The sequence below is a fragment of the Cupressus sempervirens genome, chromosome 6 (genome assembly GCF_028749045.1).
Source record: "Cupressus sempervirens isolate cs-2001-9-10 chromosome 6, ASM2874904v1, whole genome shotgun sequence".
Classification (NCBI taxonomy): Eukaryota; Viridiplantae; Streptophyta; class Pinopsida; order Cupressales; family Cupressaceae; genus Cupressus; species Cupressus sempervirens.
This window is the reverse complement of record NC_143123.1, coordinates 348,249,469-348,269,565: the sequence shown is the minus strand read 5'-3', so window position 1 is coordinate 348,269,565 and position 20,097 is coordinate 348,249,469. Positions and strand designations below refer to the sequence as shown.

The window sequence follows — 20,097 nt, the reverse complement described above, 5'->3', positions numbered from 1 at the left end:
GTCCAATCAGAGCCAAACAAAGACCGGAATGGAACATACTGACTTGTGAAGAAGACAAGGCCCTCCTGTAATTGAGCCTCTGCCTCAAAAGAACCTCTATCCACAATCATTAGCCAACGAGGATCACAATATAGGCTAATCCCTCAAACTCTGAAGCTAGCAAAAATGGAGGCATTACAGATTATTGCTCTGGCTAGTGTTTTGTAGCAAACTATATCTGAGATACGGGTTTTTTTAAAGTTTATTGCAAGTATAAGAACATATATTCTAAAACAAGGGTATATGATGAGTGTCACACTATATTGCTAGCAGTGTAAATAAACTTAGTTAAGTCTTTATCATGTTTAGTAGCAATAACAAGGAAGCCTCCCATTTCTCAGAGTAGAGATTTTATCTCACTATAATGTGGCCGAAATACCCATTTCCTAATCAGTTGACTCAAGTCAATTACAGAATATTCACCCAGCACAACGGCATTCATAATAGACCTAACTATTGGTAAAAGGCTTTCTTGATCCAAAGGAATTAAAAAAATGGTAATATGAGATGCTATTTGTAATCAATAAATAATCATTTTTTTTCAGGAGTGTAATATAAGCCTTAAGGTACAGTGCCAAGAATATTCAGGTTTAGCACAAAAGTGTTCAGTCCAGTTCGAAGTTAAAGCTAAGTGTGAACATGGAAACAATTGAGACTTAGACACTGCTAAGCTAAGTGAGATTCGTACCAGCAAGAAGGTTTGACCAAACTAAGCCCTACATCAACAATTCCAATCCCAAAGTTGCATACATGCAACAAAGGCAATGAGATCAAGACTATCACAAGAGTCTGAAAGATTTTTCATGAAAATGCTTCTATGGTTGAGTCTGATATAAAACAATGGGAGAGGAGTTAATCACATTACCTTCAGAATTAAATAAACAGTGTCAACGTAGAGAAGTTGGTTGTACAAGAAGAAATCTGAGTCATGGTGCAAAGAAATTTATAAGAGCGAAATATTATGTTGAAAAGATAAGTTTCTTTTGTATGTCTTGTTCTGAACACCATTTGTAGCATTCTTCTATTTCTGAAATAAATTCTATATGTAATAAAACACATTACATCTAGCAGTTTAGCTGTTAAAATGGTAGGCGTTAAACAAAATAATGATACATTTGAATTTGCAGACAGACGTTTTCACCTACACCCAAAATTATTTCATGACTTTCAGTAACATTGAAAACTATCTGAGAGGAGTTGAATGGTAAGAAATATTAATTTTTCAGTATTTGTAGACAATCAATCTGATTCATTATGTTTTCAATAGTAAGGTAGATGCGAATATCAAGATATCTACAAATTAGCAAACAGAATTTGACTAAACCCTCAAAGCTAAAACTACCATGGCTGGTGGTGTAGGCGAAGGTTAATAACTTAATAGAAATGCATACGTCAGCATAGACAATAACTTAATAACTTAATAGAAATGCATACTCAGAGGAGCTTTGAGGAGAGCCCCTTTGCTCAGAAATCCCAAAACCAGGATTCACTCCTTGATACTTCTCTATTTTCCCTCAAAGCCTCTTTCTAGAATTCCCTCTATACTGAATAGTAGGTATGTACATGTGTGTGTATATGTCTATATGTAAATGTGTAGGAAATCTCCTTTCATAGATATATCTCATATTGCTACAGTTTTAAGATTGCAGTTAATTGCGTATTATTTAATAATTATGTCAGAATGGACCACTTTTGGTGGAACATGTGCAGCAATTGTTTGTTATCTATTTCCCTTTTATATATTATTTTCTGATCTTGATTGCATTTAAACCAGATGACCTTTTTTTCCTGCACTACTAATATTAATTAGTAGTACTAATATTCCTATACTAGATATGCCTTTTCTTAAAGGAACCTTAAATTTTCCATCTCCCTTATATGTATCTACATTTCTCAAATTGGGTACAGTACCAGATGCATTGGTTTTCAGCTCACTAGAATTGGAATTCAATTTCAAGCAATGCCTGCACCGAGTCCCATTTTGTGGGAACAAGGAACCAGAAATGCAAATGGTGGATGCCAAAGAGAACCCTTTAATATTCTAGAACTAGGAAAATGGGATGGGGGCAAGGGGCACAGCAGCACATACAGATGCACTTTATTGATGCTGTCCTAGTCACTGTTCTTCACAAATTCATGGACTCAATAATCAACCTATAGCACATCCATTATAATCTCAAGACATGAATTATGTGTTTATAATTCATACTGTAAGCTGTAACCAATTAAAAGTTTAGGAGAATTTAACAAGGATTTGCTACATAATTCTTGCTCTGTTTGAACAAAAAAAAGATGGAAAGGGGCTGCTCATAGAATGAGAAAAATGAATTTGAAAAATACAGCAATGTAATTCGAAGAACAGAAATATGCTTAAACCAGGTGCAAATAACATTTTTATCCAGTTCAACTAGATCATCAGCCAAAACCATCCACATAACACTTAAGATAAACCATCCCTACACTTTAATATCAACAGCTGATGTCAGCAACAACCACAGCCTCGAGAATCATAGCATACGAAAAAAGATGGCAAGTAGACTCCACACATCCCATTTATCTATCTCCATGGAGAGTAATGAAGAATCTAAACATTAAGGTAGGAATCTGTATAACATGAGCCTCTCTGGCCCCAAAAAAGCAAAATATAATTGAATATAATTGCTACAAACCCATAGAATTGAATATAATTGTTACAAACCAATACCGCCTGAATTTTTGGAATCAACTTTGCTAAAACAACAAAAAAAAAGTGAATGACAACCTCCTACGCCTCACTGAAAATTTTCTTTCAGATCTTGGAAGACAGACTGGTTATTAATGTTAAATCTAATCCAAGCTACATTTCTTCAGAATCTGGATTGACAAAATTGATTCAAACATCCATCTTGGCCACCTCAATAGAACTTAAAACATATTTGTCAGTAATAGTGTGGCTTTTCTCCTTGAATAGGGATTCCAAACTTGCACAGTCAATTCCCTATTCTATACACCCTTTTTCAACTCATCCCAGCTTAAGGAATTCAAGACTTTGTTCCAATTAATGAAAGAACTAAAAGCGAGGATAATCCAAGTGAAGTAAGAGTACTAAATTAATGGGTGAATTTCGGACAAAATGATAATATCTTAATCAGTTGCTGTGGGCAGCCAGTACTAGAGAGTGACTAAAGAGAATATAACTTACTTGGTACATGCCCCATATTGGTGCTGAGAGTATGCCCTGCTGCGGTGAATATATAACAGGCATATAAGGTGGCTGCCCTTGGATATGTGACTCCTGAACATGGCCAGTTTGTGATGAAGGCCATGTTGAAATACTATTAGACTGTTGTGCTCTTGATGATGGTAATAAAGGAGATCCAACAGTTGGATATACAGAAGAACCTGACAGAGGCACATATGATCCCAAAGCAGCAAACTGCGGATGATCAAATTTGCAACTAGCTCCATATTTGCAAGATCCAGTCTGCATGTAATATGTACATTCCTTTTCTCCCTATACAGTAAAAAATCATTCACAAAAGCACCTTCTATTCTTAAAATAGGGTTCATAAATAATTTGTATAATTTCTTTCATCGGATCCAAAGAACAAAAAGAATTAATCTCTTGCCAGTGTCATTCTGATTCATATCAAAAGCAAAGACTGACTGTGCTCTAACTAATGCAAAATGAGTAATCACATAATAAAAGGTTAACTAACCATGCGCATAGGAAATCCTAGCATGTTCAATTGCGTGTCCCCAATTCCAGCCTTGTCAAGTGGATGAACGTATTTGCAGTTTGCACCATATTTGCAAGTTCCAGTCCTCAAAAAATACTGTAATGCACATCCATCAAACATAGCATTTCACTTGGGAATTAGAAGGCATGCTCGTGAACCTACATAACACACATTCAAAATAGAATCCACCATATCTGCTTTAATATTCACTATTGCTGCTTGAAGCACTATACTCAAATCTTCAATAAATGAGAAGAAATAATTGATCTGGTCATAAATACCTACACCACTTGAGTTCTTAAAACTTGCATTATGTCTTATAAGCTTCTCAAATAAATCTTCGTCCTAATGACTAACCAAAGAAAGTGCCAGTGTTGCTACCACTAACCTGCAAACATGTTACCTTATGCCCAAATTTCAGAAGACAGCAGAGACAGAAAGACAAATATATTGACAGTATTGAAATTAATGGGACATATACTGAATCATATTGGACCCAACAATTGTTTGGTAGTCATAAAATTTACCATAAGAAATTTCAAAAATCCAGCACATTAACACCTCTAGAACTACCTTGTTTTAACCGTAGACTTGTATTTGTATTCTTCAGCACACATGAAAATATTCTCAACTTTTTCCTCCAAACCCATACTATATAAACTTGTACTTAACTCTCAACTTGTATTTCACTTGAACTCATCTTGGAATACTTTTCTTAAACTTGTTCAAGAGCTATCTCCCAGTTTCTCCCTGTGAGTACACAACCCATGACTTCCTTTGGTATATCCCCATTATTTTTGTGAACACTTCAACTGCTACCCTGTTTTTGCACTTGAAATTTTGGATTACCCAAGTTGAATCATCTAGGTTTTACATTCTTCTCACCTAATAAATTTACAGTTTACCATTGCTTTAAGGGCACAAAGGCTAATAAATTTCAAGCAAAATAACGATATGTATTGTAAAACACAGTAAGATATACATGAAATAACAAGCATGCACATTTTGAAAGTTGACCTTCATTCCATTGTTTACTTATCAATTTGTTCATAATTGAAGTCTGCACAACCCGTTGTTCTTCTTTTAAGTATAAAATGAAGGTTAAACTCATCCTAAAATGTGTATTGTACAACACAGTAAGATATACATCAAATAACAAGTATGCACATTTCGAAAGTTGACCTTCATTCCATTGTTTAATTATCAATTTGTTCATAATTAAAGTCTGCACAACCCATTGTTCTCCTTTCAAGTGTAAAATAAAGGTTAAACTCATCCTAAAACTATCTTCCCCATTAATGTTATACATTTTATGAGACTTGTATATTCTTGATTATATTTGCTCCACAACTGATTTCAATAATTATACAATTGCTAAGACTGAGAGACTCTACTCACATTTTTGGTTTATTTTTTCCATTTAAGAATCATGAGAAATGTGATGTGTCAAAAGTCGTTCATCAAACTTCAAATGTGGCATCTTTCTTTTCAAAAAAAAAATCAAAAGACTTGGGAAAAAAAATCACTAACTTTTGGAAATCAAGATTATTGCAGCACATCGAGTTTGTTGACGCAACAATATGCATCTCCCGGGATCAGAATGTAACTTGCATTATAGAAATGTTCTGTTGACTTTTAGGAATGTTAGATAATCCATATTTAGTATTTATACTTTCAACTTAAAAGAACTAAGTTGATATTAAAATGAATATATCTCTTAGATTTCTGTTCAATGTACTCAAGTTCTGTAGAAAACTATTATAACCATAACAATCCAAAGTTCCTAAAATAAATAGCACAGTTCTCATAACATATTGTGAAAGCCTCAAAAGGAATATTTGAACTTATATTCGTGAATTGTGTTTCTTCATTTAAAGTTGGCATTGATAGTACCTCAAATCTTCTTCGTCTAGCATCTGATGCCCTTGCCTATGCATTCTAATACAGCAAATAACATTTGAAACATAAATTTCAATATGACTTGTACAAGGATCAGCAAATTCTTAGCATTTGTAGTTAGATATCAATCAATCCGTTTCAACAAGTAATATCCCATGCTAGGAAATTTCATACTTATGGATGACCAAATTAGCCAACTCATTAAAGCACGTTTATGACAAACACTAAATTAATGGCCAAAGTAAAAACTAGGAGATAATCAAGCATGTCAGTCCCAAGAGATCTGACCAAATGTCTTGCTAATGTTTCAACAACTCAAGTTTTCTAGAAGCTGTCAAATCCTATAATAGATGCATAAATTATATTTGGAAGAAATAACCACACTCCAGAATATTTAAGAATGTATCACCCATCACAAGCCTTGAAAATTCTTTGAACCATCTGAATTATGTTATCTGCATGCATCAAAGAAGTGATTATTTCACCACTTTGGACAGTAGAAAGAATTCATAGCACAATTTTAAGGTTGGGTATTTTTAAGGCACATTGTTTTTGACACGTTGCTTCCTTTTTATGTGGTTATAATCTAAGTCACACAAAGAATGAGTGTAAAGGCGGTTAAAAAGTGAGTAGATATTTCGAAGTATATATAATTCAATATAGTAAATATAATAAAATACAAGCACACAATTACAATTTCAGATGCAATGTTGTAAACCAGAGTCACATCTGGTTGAGTTGAAAGCAGATGTGTGCAATGGGGCAAATTATAAGGAGTTTCCATGAGCTTAGACTTCACACACCCTACACACCACACATTATTAAAATATTCTTCTATAATACTCCGACCCATGGTTTACAAACTCTGTCAACTCGCTACAGACTCACAAAGACTCGTGAGTCCATGAGCAAGGCAAGTCGACTCGCCACGAACTCATGAGCCAAGTCTGGATGAGTCCATTCCTTCGACTCGTTATTTTTTACCATGGACTCAACCCGAGTCTGATATAAGGACTCATGCGTCTTCTTTACTGACTCTTGGTGTTGGCTGGAAATGTGCAGTCAATCTTAAAACAGATTATATTTACACTTTTCCTTATTTCATTCATTTGTTATTGCTCAAAACAGGTCTGTAGGATTTGAAGAAGGTGAGAAACAAGATCAAAGTGGCAAAAGAGATCTAGGTAATGAATTTTTCTTCTCTTTTCATTTCCATCGATTGAAAATTGAAAAACAAGAGAATATTCTAACAAAAAAAAATTCCATTTCCATTCCTAACTTGTTTCCTTGTATTTTTATCTTTTTTATACTATTTTTTCCAAATAATTCATTATAAAAAAATTTACTGATTTTCCACTTTATTTTTTCATGTTAAAACAGTAATTTCAAGTTCAACTCCAAGGGCAACCCCAAAGCCAAGTAGACAAAAAGACAAAGCATAGAAATATGGGATATGGAGAAATAAAAGGGAGAGACCACTTATACGGAATATGACAAATGGGTGACAGGTGGAATCAATGGATTAAAATATCACCTTGCAAAAATACCTAGACAAAATGTGGAGCTATGCCCGCAAAACAACTCTGGAGATTATTACTGAGACGATGACCCCTTCTTGCTGAGTATGAAATTCAAAAAGAAGGAAGGCAAAAAACAAAAGAAGCCATAGCAGCTGCAAAGAATCTGAATGTGTCCACTTCAACTACCCTTTGTCACACTCGCAGAATTTCAAACCTCCATCAACTACATTCATCTATTACTGACAATGAGGTTGAGGCTATTGAAACTCCTCTTACATCAGACCTAAATTACTTTGATCTGCACAATGTTACAAGAGCACCATCTTTGCTAGGAGGTACCGGATGGAATAGAGAAAAACATGAGCAAGCAAGGACAATAGCAGGAAATTTTTGATATTACAACAATCTACCTTTCAATGTGAGCCCATATAGGGACCAAGAAGGGTTTAAGGCCTCAAAAACTAGAGACTTCAGTGAGTACTACTAGAGAAAACCTTAAAAATACACAAGTTGTGGTTGAGATCATGTTTGAGGTTTTCACACCATCCCTCCATTGCAAGGGGACCCCCTCTTTTTGATTAGCAGCAAGGGTCGTCATCTTATAGATGCTTTTAGGTGGTCTTAGGTGGTTTTGGTGGTAATTTTCCAAGTCTCCAAGTCTTGGAGGTGAGTTTGGGCAATTTTGACTTGTTAGGTGGTCAAGTTTGTTTTGGATGTGAGTGAGAACTGGGCTTAAGCTAGTCAAGGATATCGAGTTGAAAGTTGAAACTAAGAGAATTGTGATGAAATAAGTTAGAAAATCCTCGTTCCAATTTCAATTTCACCTTAGAAACTCAAGAAAAGTTGTGTGAGGTAACACTTTTGAAGGCATGTTGAATCCTAAAATTTTGCTGTCTCAATTAGTTTGGAAATTTCCTAAATCTTGAATCTTTATTATAACTCCTTTTAAGCTCAAACCTATGTCGAACATCCTGACAGTATTTAGATAAAGTATAACTTGAAGTATAAGCTCAAGTTGTATAAGTTCAAGTTATACTTTATATAGATACTGTCAAGATGTTCGACATAGGTTTCAGCTTAAAAGGAGTTATAATAAAGATTCTAGATTTTGGAAATTTCTAAAAATTCCAGCTTTCTAAAGTAAATTTGAAATTGGAACAAGGATTTTCATAAGTAACTTATACTTGAATGCTATATTTTATATAAATCCTCTCGCTCTTTGAGCTGAAGAAACCAACTTACAAAATTTAGGAGTTAACTAGCAAATGAAATATTCTAGCACTGCGTCGAAATTGACCATGTCTTCGTATTCATAGTCCTAATTCCCCCCAAAATTCTGCCCCTTGTAAAAGTGATTTTCAAGTGCAAATAGTTGAAGGAAACGAAGGAAAATGCAAAATGTTGTTTTAAGTGAAGTTGTAAGACAAATGCAAAATCCTTAGGAGGTGGCAAAATTCATTGTAAGAAACCCTGCTTAAACTGATCAAAGAAATCAAGTTTGGAATAGAGGTATTTTGTCAAATAGTTGGCATGTACCCTGGGTCTTAAGCTTTGATACTGCTGTAAGAAATCTGACTCTAGGAAATATAGTAGTATGACTAAAGGAATTTGCAAACAAAGTGAAGACTCGTGGAATAACAGTGCTGACTAATATTACTCTCCACTACAATAGACCTTATACAATATTCTAACAATCTTGAATCATAGAGGAATAACTACTGAATGAATTTCCAATGCACTGCTTATGTTTATAATATATTACTAACACAAGCTTACAAACACAATGAGTGATAAATGGAACCTGGTCAAATCGGAAATAGCTGGAAGTTTGTACTGTCGTTTACGGCATGCCTCCAATGATCTCAACTCTAGAATTGCCAACACCCAAACACTCTAAGTTCATATTGTCTACTGAATTCAGACTTAGCGTGACACCTAGGCCCGTGATCTCTCTATGATGAAGGAGCAACTGTCATGTTCATTCTACTATCTACTAACCCTGTCAACTATTATACTCCATGCAAGCTATGGTACATGGCCACTGAACTATAACATGTCTTAATGTAGGTGACCCGACTTCTAGTAAGTCTAGTCTATAGGTTTCTCAACCCATGTTAATCTCTCTTTCCTCGGCAATGGAATGACTACACACCTTGTTTGTCGTCCGAGCTCCAATTGACAAACAATGACGTGTGCTTGCTAATAGACTACACCGACTTCAATCACCTTTCCTTCCATCTGTCGTGGAGTTATAACCTCCTAAAAATCAACGTATCAATTCAACTCTCAGTTTTGAAAGTGCAATGTGAGTACCAGGTTTATGTCCAGCCTCACTATTTTCCTTAAGGGTTTTCATCCTTAGGAAATATCCAATCACATTTTAGCAACCATTAGGATTTTGTAAAATATCATATATTCGTGGTGTCAATCCCAATGTAGCTCCACGCTTTTACAAGCTCGATATGAGGGAAGATACAAACAACTAGGCAATGTGGGATTAAAAGCCAATTTCGTCTTTTAGTCACTTAAGTTACTTTATAACTTTATAATAACATTAAAATATTTAAATAGATCACTTACGTCACTTGAACTTTAGTATCTCTTGAAATACTAGTCTGATTGCCATGTTGTCTGAAATAGGAATCTCTCCTCATAATTCCCCATGTGACCAAATACACTTTCTAAAAATAGAAAGGGTCCATCTCTATTACTCCTAACTTACTATTAATAGTAAGTATGGCAAATGGAGTCCAAATGATATCGAACGAAGGCCAAATCCATAAATCGTTGAATGTTGGAGATGAATCAATCCTCAGAAGACCCTCTAACCATCCTCATTAGCCTACGAGGATCCAATATTGAGCTAATCCCTGAAATTTTGATGCTGTCAACAAATGGGAGCATTACATCCGCCTACCTCCTAGGATTCCTAATCCTCTAAAAGCTAAGATTTTTTCCCCAGTGCATCACAAACTCAAAGAAAACTCAATTCCCCCCTTTAACTAGGAATAAGATGGAAGAACTTGAGTTCCAAAGAAAGCGCCAAGTGAATCCGAATTGGCAAAAGCTGAGCTGAGGTAAGTTGGAATCCTTGAGAGGGAGTAGAATTTGCTGCCCCCTAGGATTCCCAATCCTCTGAAGCACTGAATTTCCACCCCCTTTAAAAGGTGAGTAATTCAAACCTTAGTTTGCTCAAATGCAAGGCAAGATCAACTCTTGACAAGAGGACCAATAGAAGAAGAAATGAAGGGATTTTACAAGGCAAGTTTGGTAATGAAAACATGAAAGGATGAAGGAAGTGGAAAGAAAATCCTTGAAGGATTGTTGACTTTGACACCTTTCAAGGATTTAAAATCGTCTCTCACCCCCAAATTGTGCCTTGATCAATAACTCATGAAATGCGCTAAACTCACAAACTAAACATGAAAGGTGAAGGAGGGGTGAGGCAATGATATGCGTAATAAGATGGATATCATGCAAACATGAACAAGGTATAAAGAAAAATGCTTTGGAGGTGGTGGATTCTGCCACCCTCCAAGGATTTAAAATCCTCTAAACTTCGTAATTTCCGCCTTGCGTGGATGGTGACTAAGATACAAACTAAGCATTCAAACTTGCACAATGAGGGAGAAGATGGAGATCAAGAACATGGAATGCACAATATGCTAACAAAAGTTGAAGAATCAAACCAGTTTGGCCAAAATCAATAAGGAATGGAAATGAGTTTGAAAATACTGAAAGAAAGGAAAATCCTTGAAGGCTAATTTGGCCAAAATCAACAAGGAATGGAAATGAATTTGAGAAAAATGGAAGGAAAATCCTTGAAGGACAGTGCATTCCACTACCTTCAAAGGATTCAAAATCCTCAAACCTCCCTAAATTTCACCTTGCATTCATGAGGACCAAAACATACATCAAGCCTCCAAGTTCACATGAAGAGAGAAGAAAACAAAGGGCAAGACCATAAGAGGCATAAGCAATAACATGTTGGTATAAGGATGAAAGTCAGAAGAGCGTTGAAGAATTAAATGAATTTGAGTGGAGAAAGGTAAATCCTTGAAGGATGACCAATTTTCTGTCAACCTCCAAGGATTCATAATTCGTTACAATATCTAAATTCCACCAAGAGTTGTACATAATGGATGGAGGAACGAAAGGGGGGTGATTTACTTAATGATTAATAATCAAAACATGTCTTTGCCACCCTCAAACATGTCAGCCTGCATTAGGGAAGGGAATAATGAGATTAATTAAAATGCTTTAACTGGCTACGAAGACCAAGTCGGTCTCTATAAAGGCATGGCCCTTCAAGAGTGCTAATCACCTATTTAAAAGGGGGAGATAGTGATTCATTTCACATTAACAACGAGCAGATTTATCTCTGCTATTACCAGCGACTTCCTTCCTAAAAGGCCCGAATTATCTAGAGGTAACAAAATATCTTAGACAGGCAGCGAGTTGTCTTGAAGAAAGAGGCAATTCCATCCTTGTCAACAATTTGGAAACTTCACAAGGCATCAGTTTTCGACATTTAAGGCAGATTCTTCTCCAAAATCAGAGATAAAGCGAGGTGAAGAAAACAAAATCTGGGGATGATGTTGCATTTAGAAATCATTTGACATCCAAATTTTAAGTGAATCCATCTCAAATTGCAAGATTAAGATCATTTTATCAATAAGGTCAGAACTTGGTATGGGCAAGGAAGAAAAGTTTGATCTTGAACCAAAAAAAAATCCATGATCAAAGTGCATTTTATCTCCTTACTTTGATGGGAGTTCCAGGTCAGATAGATTTTATAGAAGAAAGTTGGATTTAAATGCATTTACATTCCATGGAAATTTTAATATTTGCTCCATTTCATTTACACTTGTCAAGTTTTGAGCATAACAAAATTTCTCTTTTGTTTTTGCAAGGTGAAGAGGGAGAAGCTTGGAGAGAGCAGATAATGGCAAGGCCAAATTCAAGACTTCAAGGAGAGAATAAGTGGATGTTAGTAAGTCAAGCTCAAAACTTCAAATGAGAAAAAAATTCAAAATCAGATTATCAAAGTGCAAATTTGAAGATCAAAATCAAAATGGAATCCAGGAAAGCAGAAAACAAGGAGAAGGAAAAATCAGAAATCCAAGTTCACTTTGAAGGATTGAAGTGCATGACGACTTCATCACTTCAAAAAGTTCAAGTTTCAAGTTTGCAAGTGCGAATCATGGCAATGAGAAAATTTCCAAGAATGAAGATAGAGAAAATTCGAGAAGATGAAGGAATTTGAGAATATGCCATCATAATTAAAGGCTTGATGATGTTGAATATCATGAGATATTTTCTCATCACCAAGGATTGATCAAGTTGGCATCCGTTGTATGAATAGCTTAAGTCCCTTGGTGATAACCAACATATTACATCATAAAACTGAGTGGAAGTCCCATTGAGAAGGAACCTTGAGGTTGTCTCATTTGATCACACAATCCATATACATTGTTTAGCATATGAGCATCCTTATTCAAGAAAGAGTTGGAAATTTGATATTTCATCTTGGAATATTAAGTATTCAATTATGCATGTTGCAATGGAACAAAACTTACATCAACAGATCAAAAAAGATTTTGGGGGAAAAAGGATGAAGCATTTTATCAGATGGATGGATTGATTAACAGAATAAGACTCTCCTCAACTTCTAAAAATGTCACCAAATTCATCTACAACCATACTTGCCTCTTTCTTTGACGAGAAAACACGTGAATGACAAGGATCTTGTGCAACCAGAAGTGACATGATTTGCTAGCCATTTCCTCATGTTGAAAAGCATTCTTGGCGCCATTCCTCATCTTAAGCAAATGCTTTTGTCTTATGTTTAGTTGGAGTTTGCATTCTCCAAAAGAATTGAGACAAAGAAGATTGTAAGTATTGTTTTTGATGATAGGTTCAACAAAAGCGGAAAGGAGTTGATCGGAGTAAGAAACACAAACATAAACTTATACACGATAATCTATTTGCTGGTTTTTTTTTGAGAGGTTAATTTTGTAATAACTTAAAATTTACTTTCCTTTGTTTAGGTGATAAAAACTTTGGTAAGGCTACTTGTAAGGTGGATGGAAAGGGCATGCCAATGTGTTTCATTTATGAGGCCATGGATAGGGCCAAAGAGGCCATTTCGCATTACCACTGTGGAAATTCAAGTAAAAATGAAATCTTTTGGCACGTCATTGATCAAAGGTTGACAAACCAATCCCACCAACTGATAAATACCTCGGCCTACCTCTTGAACCCAAATTCTACTTCTCTAATTAATTTAGGGCCAATGAGGAAGTCATGGCATGTTTTTCTAAATGCATTGATAAGATGACACCCCCAATTGTAAGTTGAGAGACAAGGTTCTTGATGAGATGGAGGTGAGATTTGACATTTGCTATATCTTATTTATGAATTTGGAAATGTTCATTGTTGAGTTTGACTGTCTTATATTAATTTATAAAAAAATGCATTTATTATAAATTTTAAAATTTAAACTCTCAGTATACTGTATGAATGATGAAATTTCAATATCGAGTGCTTGGAGATCATATGACATGTGTAATGTTTCAATTATGGTTCTTATGCTCTCTTGCATTGATTTCTTTTTGGTATTTTGTAAAACTACAGCTTGCTTCTTTTGCCAAGTTCTTTCCCAAGTTTTTGTCGAGTCCAAGTTCACCTCCAACTTTTGGGCTGTCAAGTCAACACCAAGTCTGAGTCTTCCAACTATGCTTTAACCTTCCATAACAAAACAAACTTGACAAAAAAATTCATTGGGTGGGATAGAATGGTTGTATAAGCAACCTACAAGAGTACTCAAGTGTCAATCATAGAAGCTCTAATTTACTAATGGTTTCAAAAGAGAAGGCGAGAGAGGATTGTCTTGAATGTAGGTGTAAGATGCCAGAAAAGAGAAACTCGCCAAAGCAATCTTTATATGAAATATTTGAGAATGGAAAAAGTAAATTATACTGTTGCACAATTTGAATTACTCCTCCAAAACAAAGATCCACTCTCAATGTTTACAAATTTTTGTTTCTCTCCCATGAAATGCAGGTCTAGCTCAGAAAGAGCATATGAACATAAAAACTAGTTAATAGAAGGTACTATTCTTCATGGCCACTAAATTTCCAACTAGTTAATTAAAACTTAAGAGAGCACTCACTGCTTTGTTTCTAACATCATGAGATCTAAGCAACTTTGATCAATAAAAATTATTCCTCATCATAGAATCTAGTAAGATTAGCAGATCATACAACACACATTTCGTTATACCAAGATAATAGAAATACGGTAGCCTATGGTCATATATCAACTTATCCCCAAATTTATGCAAATCAATCATGTAATACAGTAAAGCAAGATATTGCTTAAGTAAAATCCTAGAAATGATGCAACTGTCGCACATAGCAAATAGAAATTGCTTCGTATTGAATGCCATACCTGACACTCGCTGTGTCCTACTCTCTCAGGAAATTCACCTTTCTTTCGATCCACCTATACAGGGAAACAAATTAATCCACCAAGCAGCAGCTGTCAAGTTCCTAAACTGCTTAGTTCAACTAACTGTTCATTAAAAATCTTTTCTATACCCTATATAATAGCATTTTGTAGTGCCTATTGTTTTGAAAATATAAGTGGTGATTCCAATTATTTCATTTCGTTTTATAAAAGTAAACCTCTAATAGATCGACAATTTCAGCCGTCTTATAATTAGTATGTAAGAAATGCAAGCCGTCTACTTCTCTTCGATTCCTACATCTTGATCACATTACCCGTAGCCGTGAAGTTTCAAGGGAATAAAATGAGCCAGTAAGCTTTGAATAGTTGCTCGTTTTCCAAGACCATTATAACGAAATTATAAGATTTGAATCATTCATTTGTTATTCAAAACAACAGAAAGCGCACGTTTCACCGCAAGAATTCTAGCAATTGGATAGTGAATGCAGATTCAGATAGGATAAGGTAATAGTTGTAATATACATGAAAGTCCAAAATTTGCCCATCGGATTCTAATAAGGAATAATGAATTGGAAGAGCAACAAAACTTGACAGAGGAATGCATTGAACAGAAAGCATATAACAACAAATCCTGGAAAGTGTACCTGTTTAACAGCAGTGGCGGGATGATTAAAACGGCAATTAATGCCATAGCCGCAGAATCCTGTACGCAGGTAGTGCCCACAATCAGGCTGGCCGGGCCTCTCTGGGTAGGCACTGACTTTGCCATCTGCCTGCAGTGTAATCTGCGACATAGATTCTGCATTCTCAAAGAAACAAACATGGTCTCAGAATTGCTGAAGAAACATTAAGAGGGAATCAAAGCCATCAATTTTCTTGACTCGGATTCAGATCCGGTGAAACGTGCTGGACAAGGAATACGAGATCAAGACATGGTAAAATCCCCATGAAATAAAATGACACTTTAACTCTAGTTGTGTGCACGAGACCCAACAGATGTTAAATACTGCATCTTCTTCTATAGACTTGGATGTGAAAATCCTCATGTATACTTCATTTTTGCTCTTACTAAAAATGCGTGTTGCTCACAATCAAACAACACTCATATGGACGTCACTCCTGACTCAGTAAAGCTCAGATCAGGACAAGATAGTTAAGATATTTGGGGGACGTAAATCAGCGAGAGTTCGAATCTCGGAAAGCAATTGACAGCAGCTAACGACTGAAAGCACAATTTTACACATACAAAAATCGGATTCAATTAACTTCAACACTATAACTTACCCCTTAAAGCTCTTTCACCATAAGACGACACCCTAATGCCTTGGTCATTTTCATCAGTCACTTGACGGCCTCTCCAGACAGCAGAGCCCTGTCTCCCTCGTTGCGCCTTACGTTCCATCGATCATCTTACTCCCACCTCTACCTGCTCTCTGAAGCCAAATCACGTTTCCGCCAGTTAATTCCCCATATGCCGAACTCTGATCTCACTTCCACCCTCAAATGCACGTCAATTCCAGCAAAATCAACCCCCCAAAACGCAAAAAGCTCGACAAATTTACCACCACATTACCCAAATCGTACAATTACTGCCCGAAGCTCGCCAATGCTCTGTCAATTGGCGTCGTACCTAGGACTCTTCTTCTCCTGCCACTTTCGCACAACGGAGCTCTAGAATTAGCACCCACTCACCGGACTTCGGCCATCGATTGACCCACGGGTCAGATCTTTTCACCGATTTCTCCTCTCAGGTAGAAAATGCAAATCTTCACGCGTTCTTTCGAATATAATAACATATATTTGTGGCTTTGTGCGGCGAATGAATTGAGTGGCATTTAATTGAGGGGTCCATCATGGCGGATGGCCCATTCCGCGCCGTCAATACGTGCTCGGAAAAAAATATATACAAATTTGTGGAGTGACGGCGATATACTTCTCTTGTCTTAAATGCTCTGACAAGATTTGCCTGTATTTTCATGGCTTCCTTGTGTGGTGAACTGAACAACAGAGGTATGCAAAATATCAACACGCCGTACAATTTGGCCGGCAGTTCAGCCTCCTTACATAGGATTCTGGTCCCACAGAAGCACTTCCAATAATACTTTTTTATTTTGTTGGCACCATGCAAGTGGGAAACACATGAATTGTTTTTCAGTTCCTAGGGAGATGTTACTTTAGTGGAATGGTAGAATGAAAGCTGCATGCCTAAATGTACTTTTCCTTTCCCCTTTTGGTTTGACTAAGTTTTTTTCATTTAGGCTACTTGTTGTTGTTGTGACGAGTGGTGTGATCTATATCTAAAAGTTAAGTGTATTATTTAAGGTCTATTCTAATGTTAGGTCGTTGTTAAAGATTTGTTTTTTCTATTGAATAAACGATGAAGGAATGTTAATGATGTTTAGGAGATATTATTATTTATAAAGATATAATTGTTTTGAATGAATGAAGGAATTTTATTGATATCAACGAGATCAAGCTATTTAGGAGATCAATTGATTCCCAAATAATTACAATTTTAGATTTTTTTAATCTAAGTTGGTTTTTTTTAAATGAATCTTGATAAAAAACATTACAATTTTGTGAATGGTTGCTTCCTCAATGGCTAGATTAGATTGTCCACCTTCAAATTGTTCTCAAACATAGGTTACATTGTATGATGAAGTGTCATTTGGTTTCAACCGCTCCTTTACTACAAAAGAGGCAAGTTATTTCTTCCCACTCTTCATTGTGGGTTATACATCTATATATTTCATATCTAAGATGATGAGACACAATCCTTAACTAAGAAGTTAAGTAGCATTTCCCTTTGTTTCATCCCTAAAATAAGCCTTTTCATCGTGTGTCCATGCAGAGTTGAATAATTTGACATAGTGCATTTTTCTTGCCATTCATAGTAGTCCAAACAGTTTGTAATGCCCAATTTTTTGTCCCCTTGCTAGAGTTGGGACAATCTCACCAATTAATGTCCCATTTGTCCATCCACTTGTCATTTTTTTTCCGAACAGCTCTTATTCAAGTATTATTTAACTCTACTGCAACCATCGAGGGCTTGTGGTGTTCATCCATGTTTTCAACCTTTTTAAGTAACTTTACAAGTGAATTGCCCTTGAGGCCTCCAAATCAAGAACATACTTAAGCTTAACTAAGAGGATCTTATAGAAGATTAGTGATTTGAATTTGAGGCTACTGGTGATTAAGTTTTTTTAAAATTCTTCCTAATTAAATCCACTTGTGGGTTGACACAATACTTTCTCAAACTTCAAAACTATGGAGGATAACTAAAACAAACATTTGAATGAAATAGAGTTTTCTTAATTTTCAAGTCCTATAATCCTTCTTTTATGTACTTGTTCTAAAGAAGGTGGAAAGTTATTCACTCCCCTTGAACCCTTTTAATCTCACATCTCTCCCAACTAAAATGTTGTTGAAATCAACTCCTAGGTTCTTGTATTCTTCATTATCTATAAAGAGCTCCCCTCGATTATAAAGTTAACTTGTTGCTTTTTTGCTTCAAAGAAAAAACCATGATTTGTCTTGTTGGTGTTTACTTGAAATGTGTATTTGTTCTATCAATTTTATCCAAGTTGTTGGTTCCCAAATCAATAGATTCACCAAACCTTAAAGGTATACCAAATCTTATGTTCAAGTTTAATGATGGATTTGGCTAACAAACAAGATTAAATAAGATGGTTAAGTCCCTCTACTCTTTAGGCTATGCTAGTCATTGACAACTACACCATTTACCTCATCATTTAACTACACACACGTGGTATGTTCAACAATTGTGATATAGAAAATAAAAACTCACACACAATCTCAAAGGTTTGTTTAATTGAAATTTTTAGCAATATCCCTTTTTTTGTTATGCATTAGCTTGAGGTGAAAAAATGAAAATAAACTAAATCCTACCAACATAATTCAAAATAATAATTATTTTATGTCTTATCAATTTTGGAGTTAAAACTTATTGATGCATTTTCTATAGGGCAATTACGTCAAATTACACAATTAAAATGTGTTCCTTCAATGGTGAAAATTGTAGTTATTTGGCACAAAAGTTATGTTCATCCATGGCATCAAAATGTAACTTGTTTAATCGTGAACTCCTTAGTCATCCAAGTTTATTTATGTAACCACTACAATCTATTTGATAGAGTTCAATTTCTACGTGAAGAAACCTATTTAAAATATCACATGATAAACATGAAAAAGCGTATTGACATATCAAATACATCGTTGATATATTGATTCTTATGGCAAAGAGAAACACAAATTGAAGATGACCAAATGATGTTTTTGCATTAGTTGTATCAAATAACTAAAACTAATTGGGGAATATGTAACACCCCACTAGGGAACCCAAGGGAGATGAACCTAAAATAATGCAACTAAGTTTACTAAATAATTCTTTTATTACAAGTTTACAAATGATAATGTAACAACAATGTGGAAGTGAGTAAAAATAAGATAACACATGTACAGAATACAACTCAAAACAAAGACTACTAATATTAATGGTTACATGACGTAGAATTGCATATATATTACAAATTCACTAAGTACAATTATAAAAAATAACTCACATAATGTAGATGAATGACTAAGAACATCATCACATATGAGAATCCTAAATCTAACTAATATAATATCCACATACACAAAACTCTACATCTACTACACAAGTCGTAGAGTGTGAGATACAAATCAAAATATAAAGTAGATATACAACATCTCATGAAGGTATCATGACCAAAACATAAATCAATACACAAGAATAAGATGAAAAGATAAAATTAGTCTTTAAAGATGAATTATGACAATGCAATTGCTACAAGGATTATCCATTGCTAGAACATGAAGTAATATATCTCAATAGTAAAGGTCACACTACCACCTGACCTCGTGGCACCCAAAAAAGGCCCACTCCCTCTATGTTGAGGAGATGATAACGAACTCCATACTGATATCAAACCATAAAACCAATCTCAAATATCTAAGGATGAAATCCTAAACAACTATCTAACTCAAGATCAATACTCAATTGTATAGGTAGTACACACTAATCCAGAGGCAATAACACATGTAGAGAAACCTAAGATCTATATAGATAAGTGTCATCACATACGTCTAACCTTTGAGTTTCATCTTGGTAGTCTCTTTGGACCTCAGCATTCAAGTGACCATATGCATCATCAATAAAAGTTTCATACACATAAGGCTACTAACCGTACAGGACCTTAATCAAGCATCTTCTCCCACTCTGATCCTATTCAAGACCTTAATCAAGTGCTCATGCATGGGCAAGGAACATATCTTATTTATTCATTTTAAATCCCCCATTCAATTTATCATGTTACCACTTTATTAAGTTGCTTATAATAAGTTATTCTAGTAGCCACTTTTGGTCCTGACTGCCATTACAACCCACTCACATCCATACATCTAGATAA

At 35.2% G+C, this 20,097-nt stretch overlaps 1 protein-coding gene across 1 annotated transcript in view; it reads right to left on the bottom strand.

Moving 5' to 3' along the window:
* Positions 1-16,768, bottom strand: part of LOC149552553 (zinc finger CCCH domain-containing protein 32-like) — a 59,468-nt gene extending 42,700 nt beyond the window's left edge. The window contains exons 1-5 of the mRNA XM_089788143.1: positions 15,932-16,768; positions 15,292-15,446; positions 14,630-14,683; positions 3,738-3,854; positions 3,221-3,532 (exon numbers count right to left, since the gene is read on the bottom strand). Coding sequence (XP_089644269.1) covers positions 3,221-3,532; positions 3,738-3,854; positions 14,630-14,683; positions 15,292-15,446; positions 15,932-16,049 — 756 coding nt within the window. The 5' untranslated portion in view covers positions 16,050-16,768. The remainder of the gene's footprint in view (positions 1-3,220; positions 3,533-3,737; positions 3,855-14,629; positions 14,684-15,291; positions 15,447-15,931) is intronic.
* Positions 16,769-20,097: the final 3,329 nt, after the last annotated feature.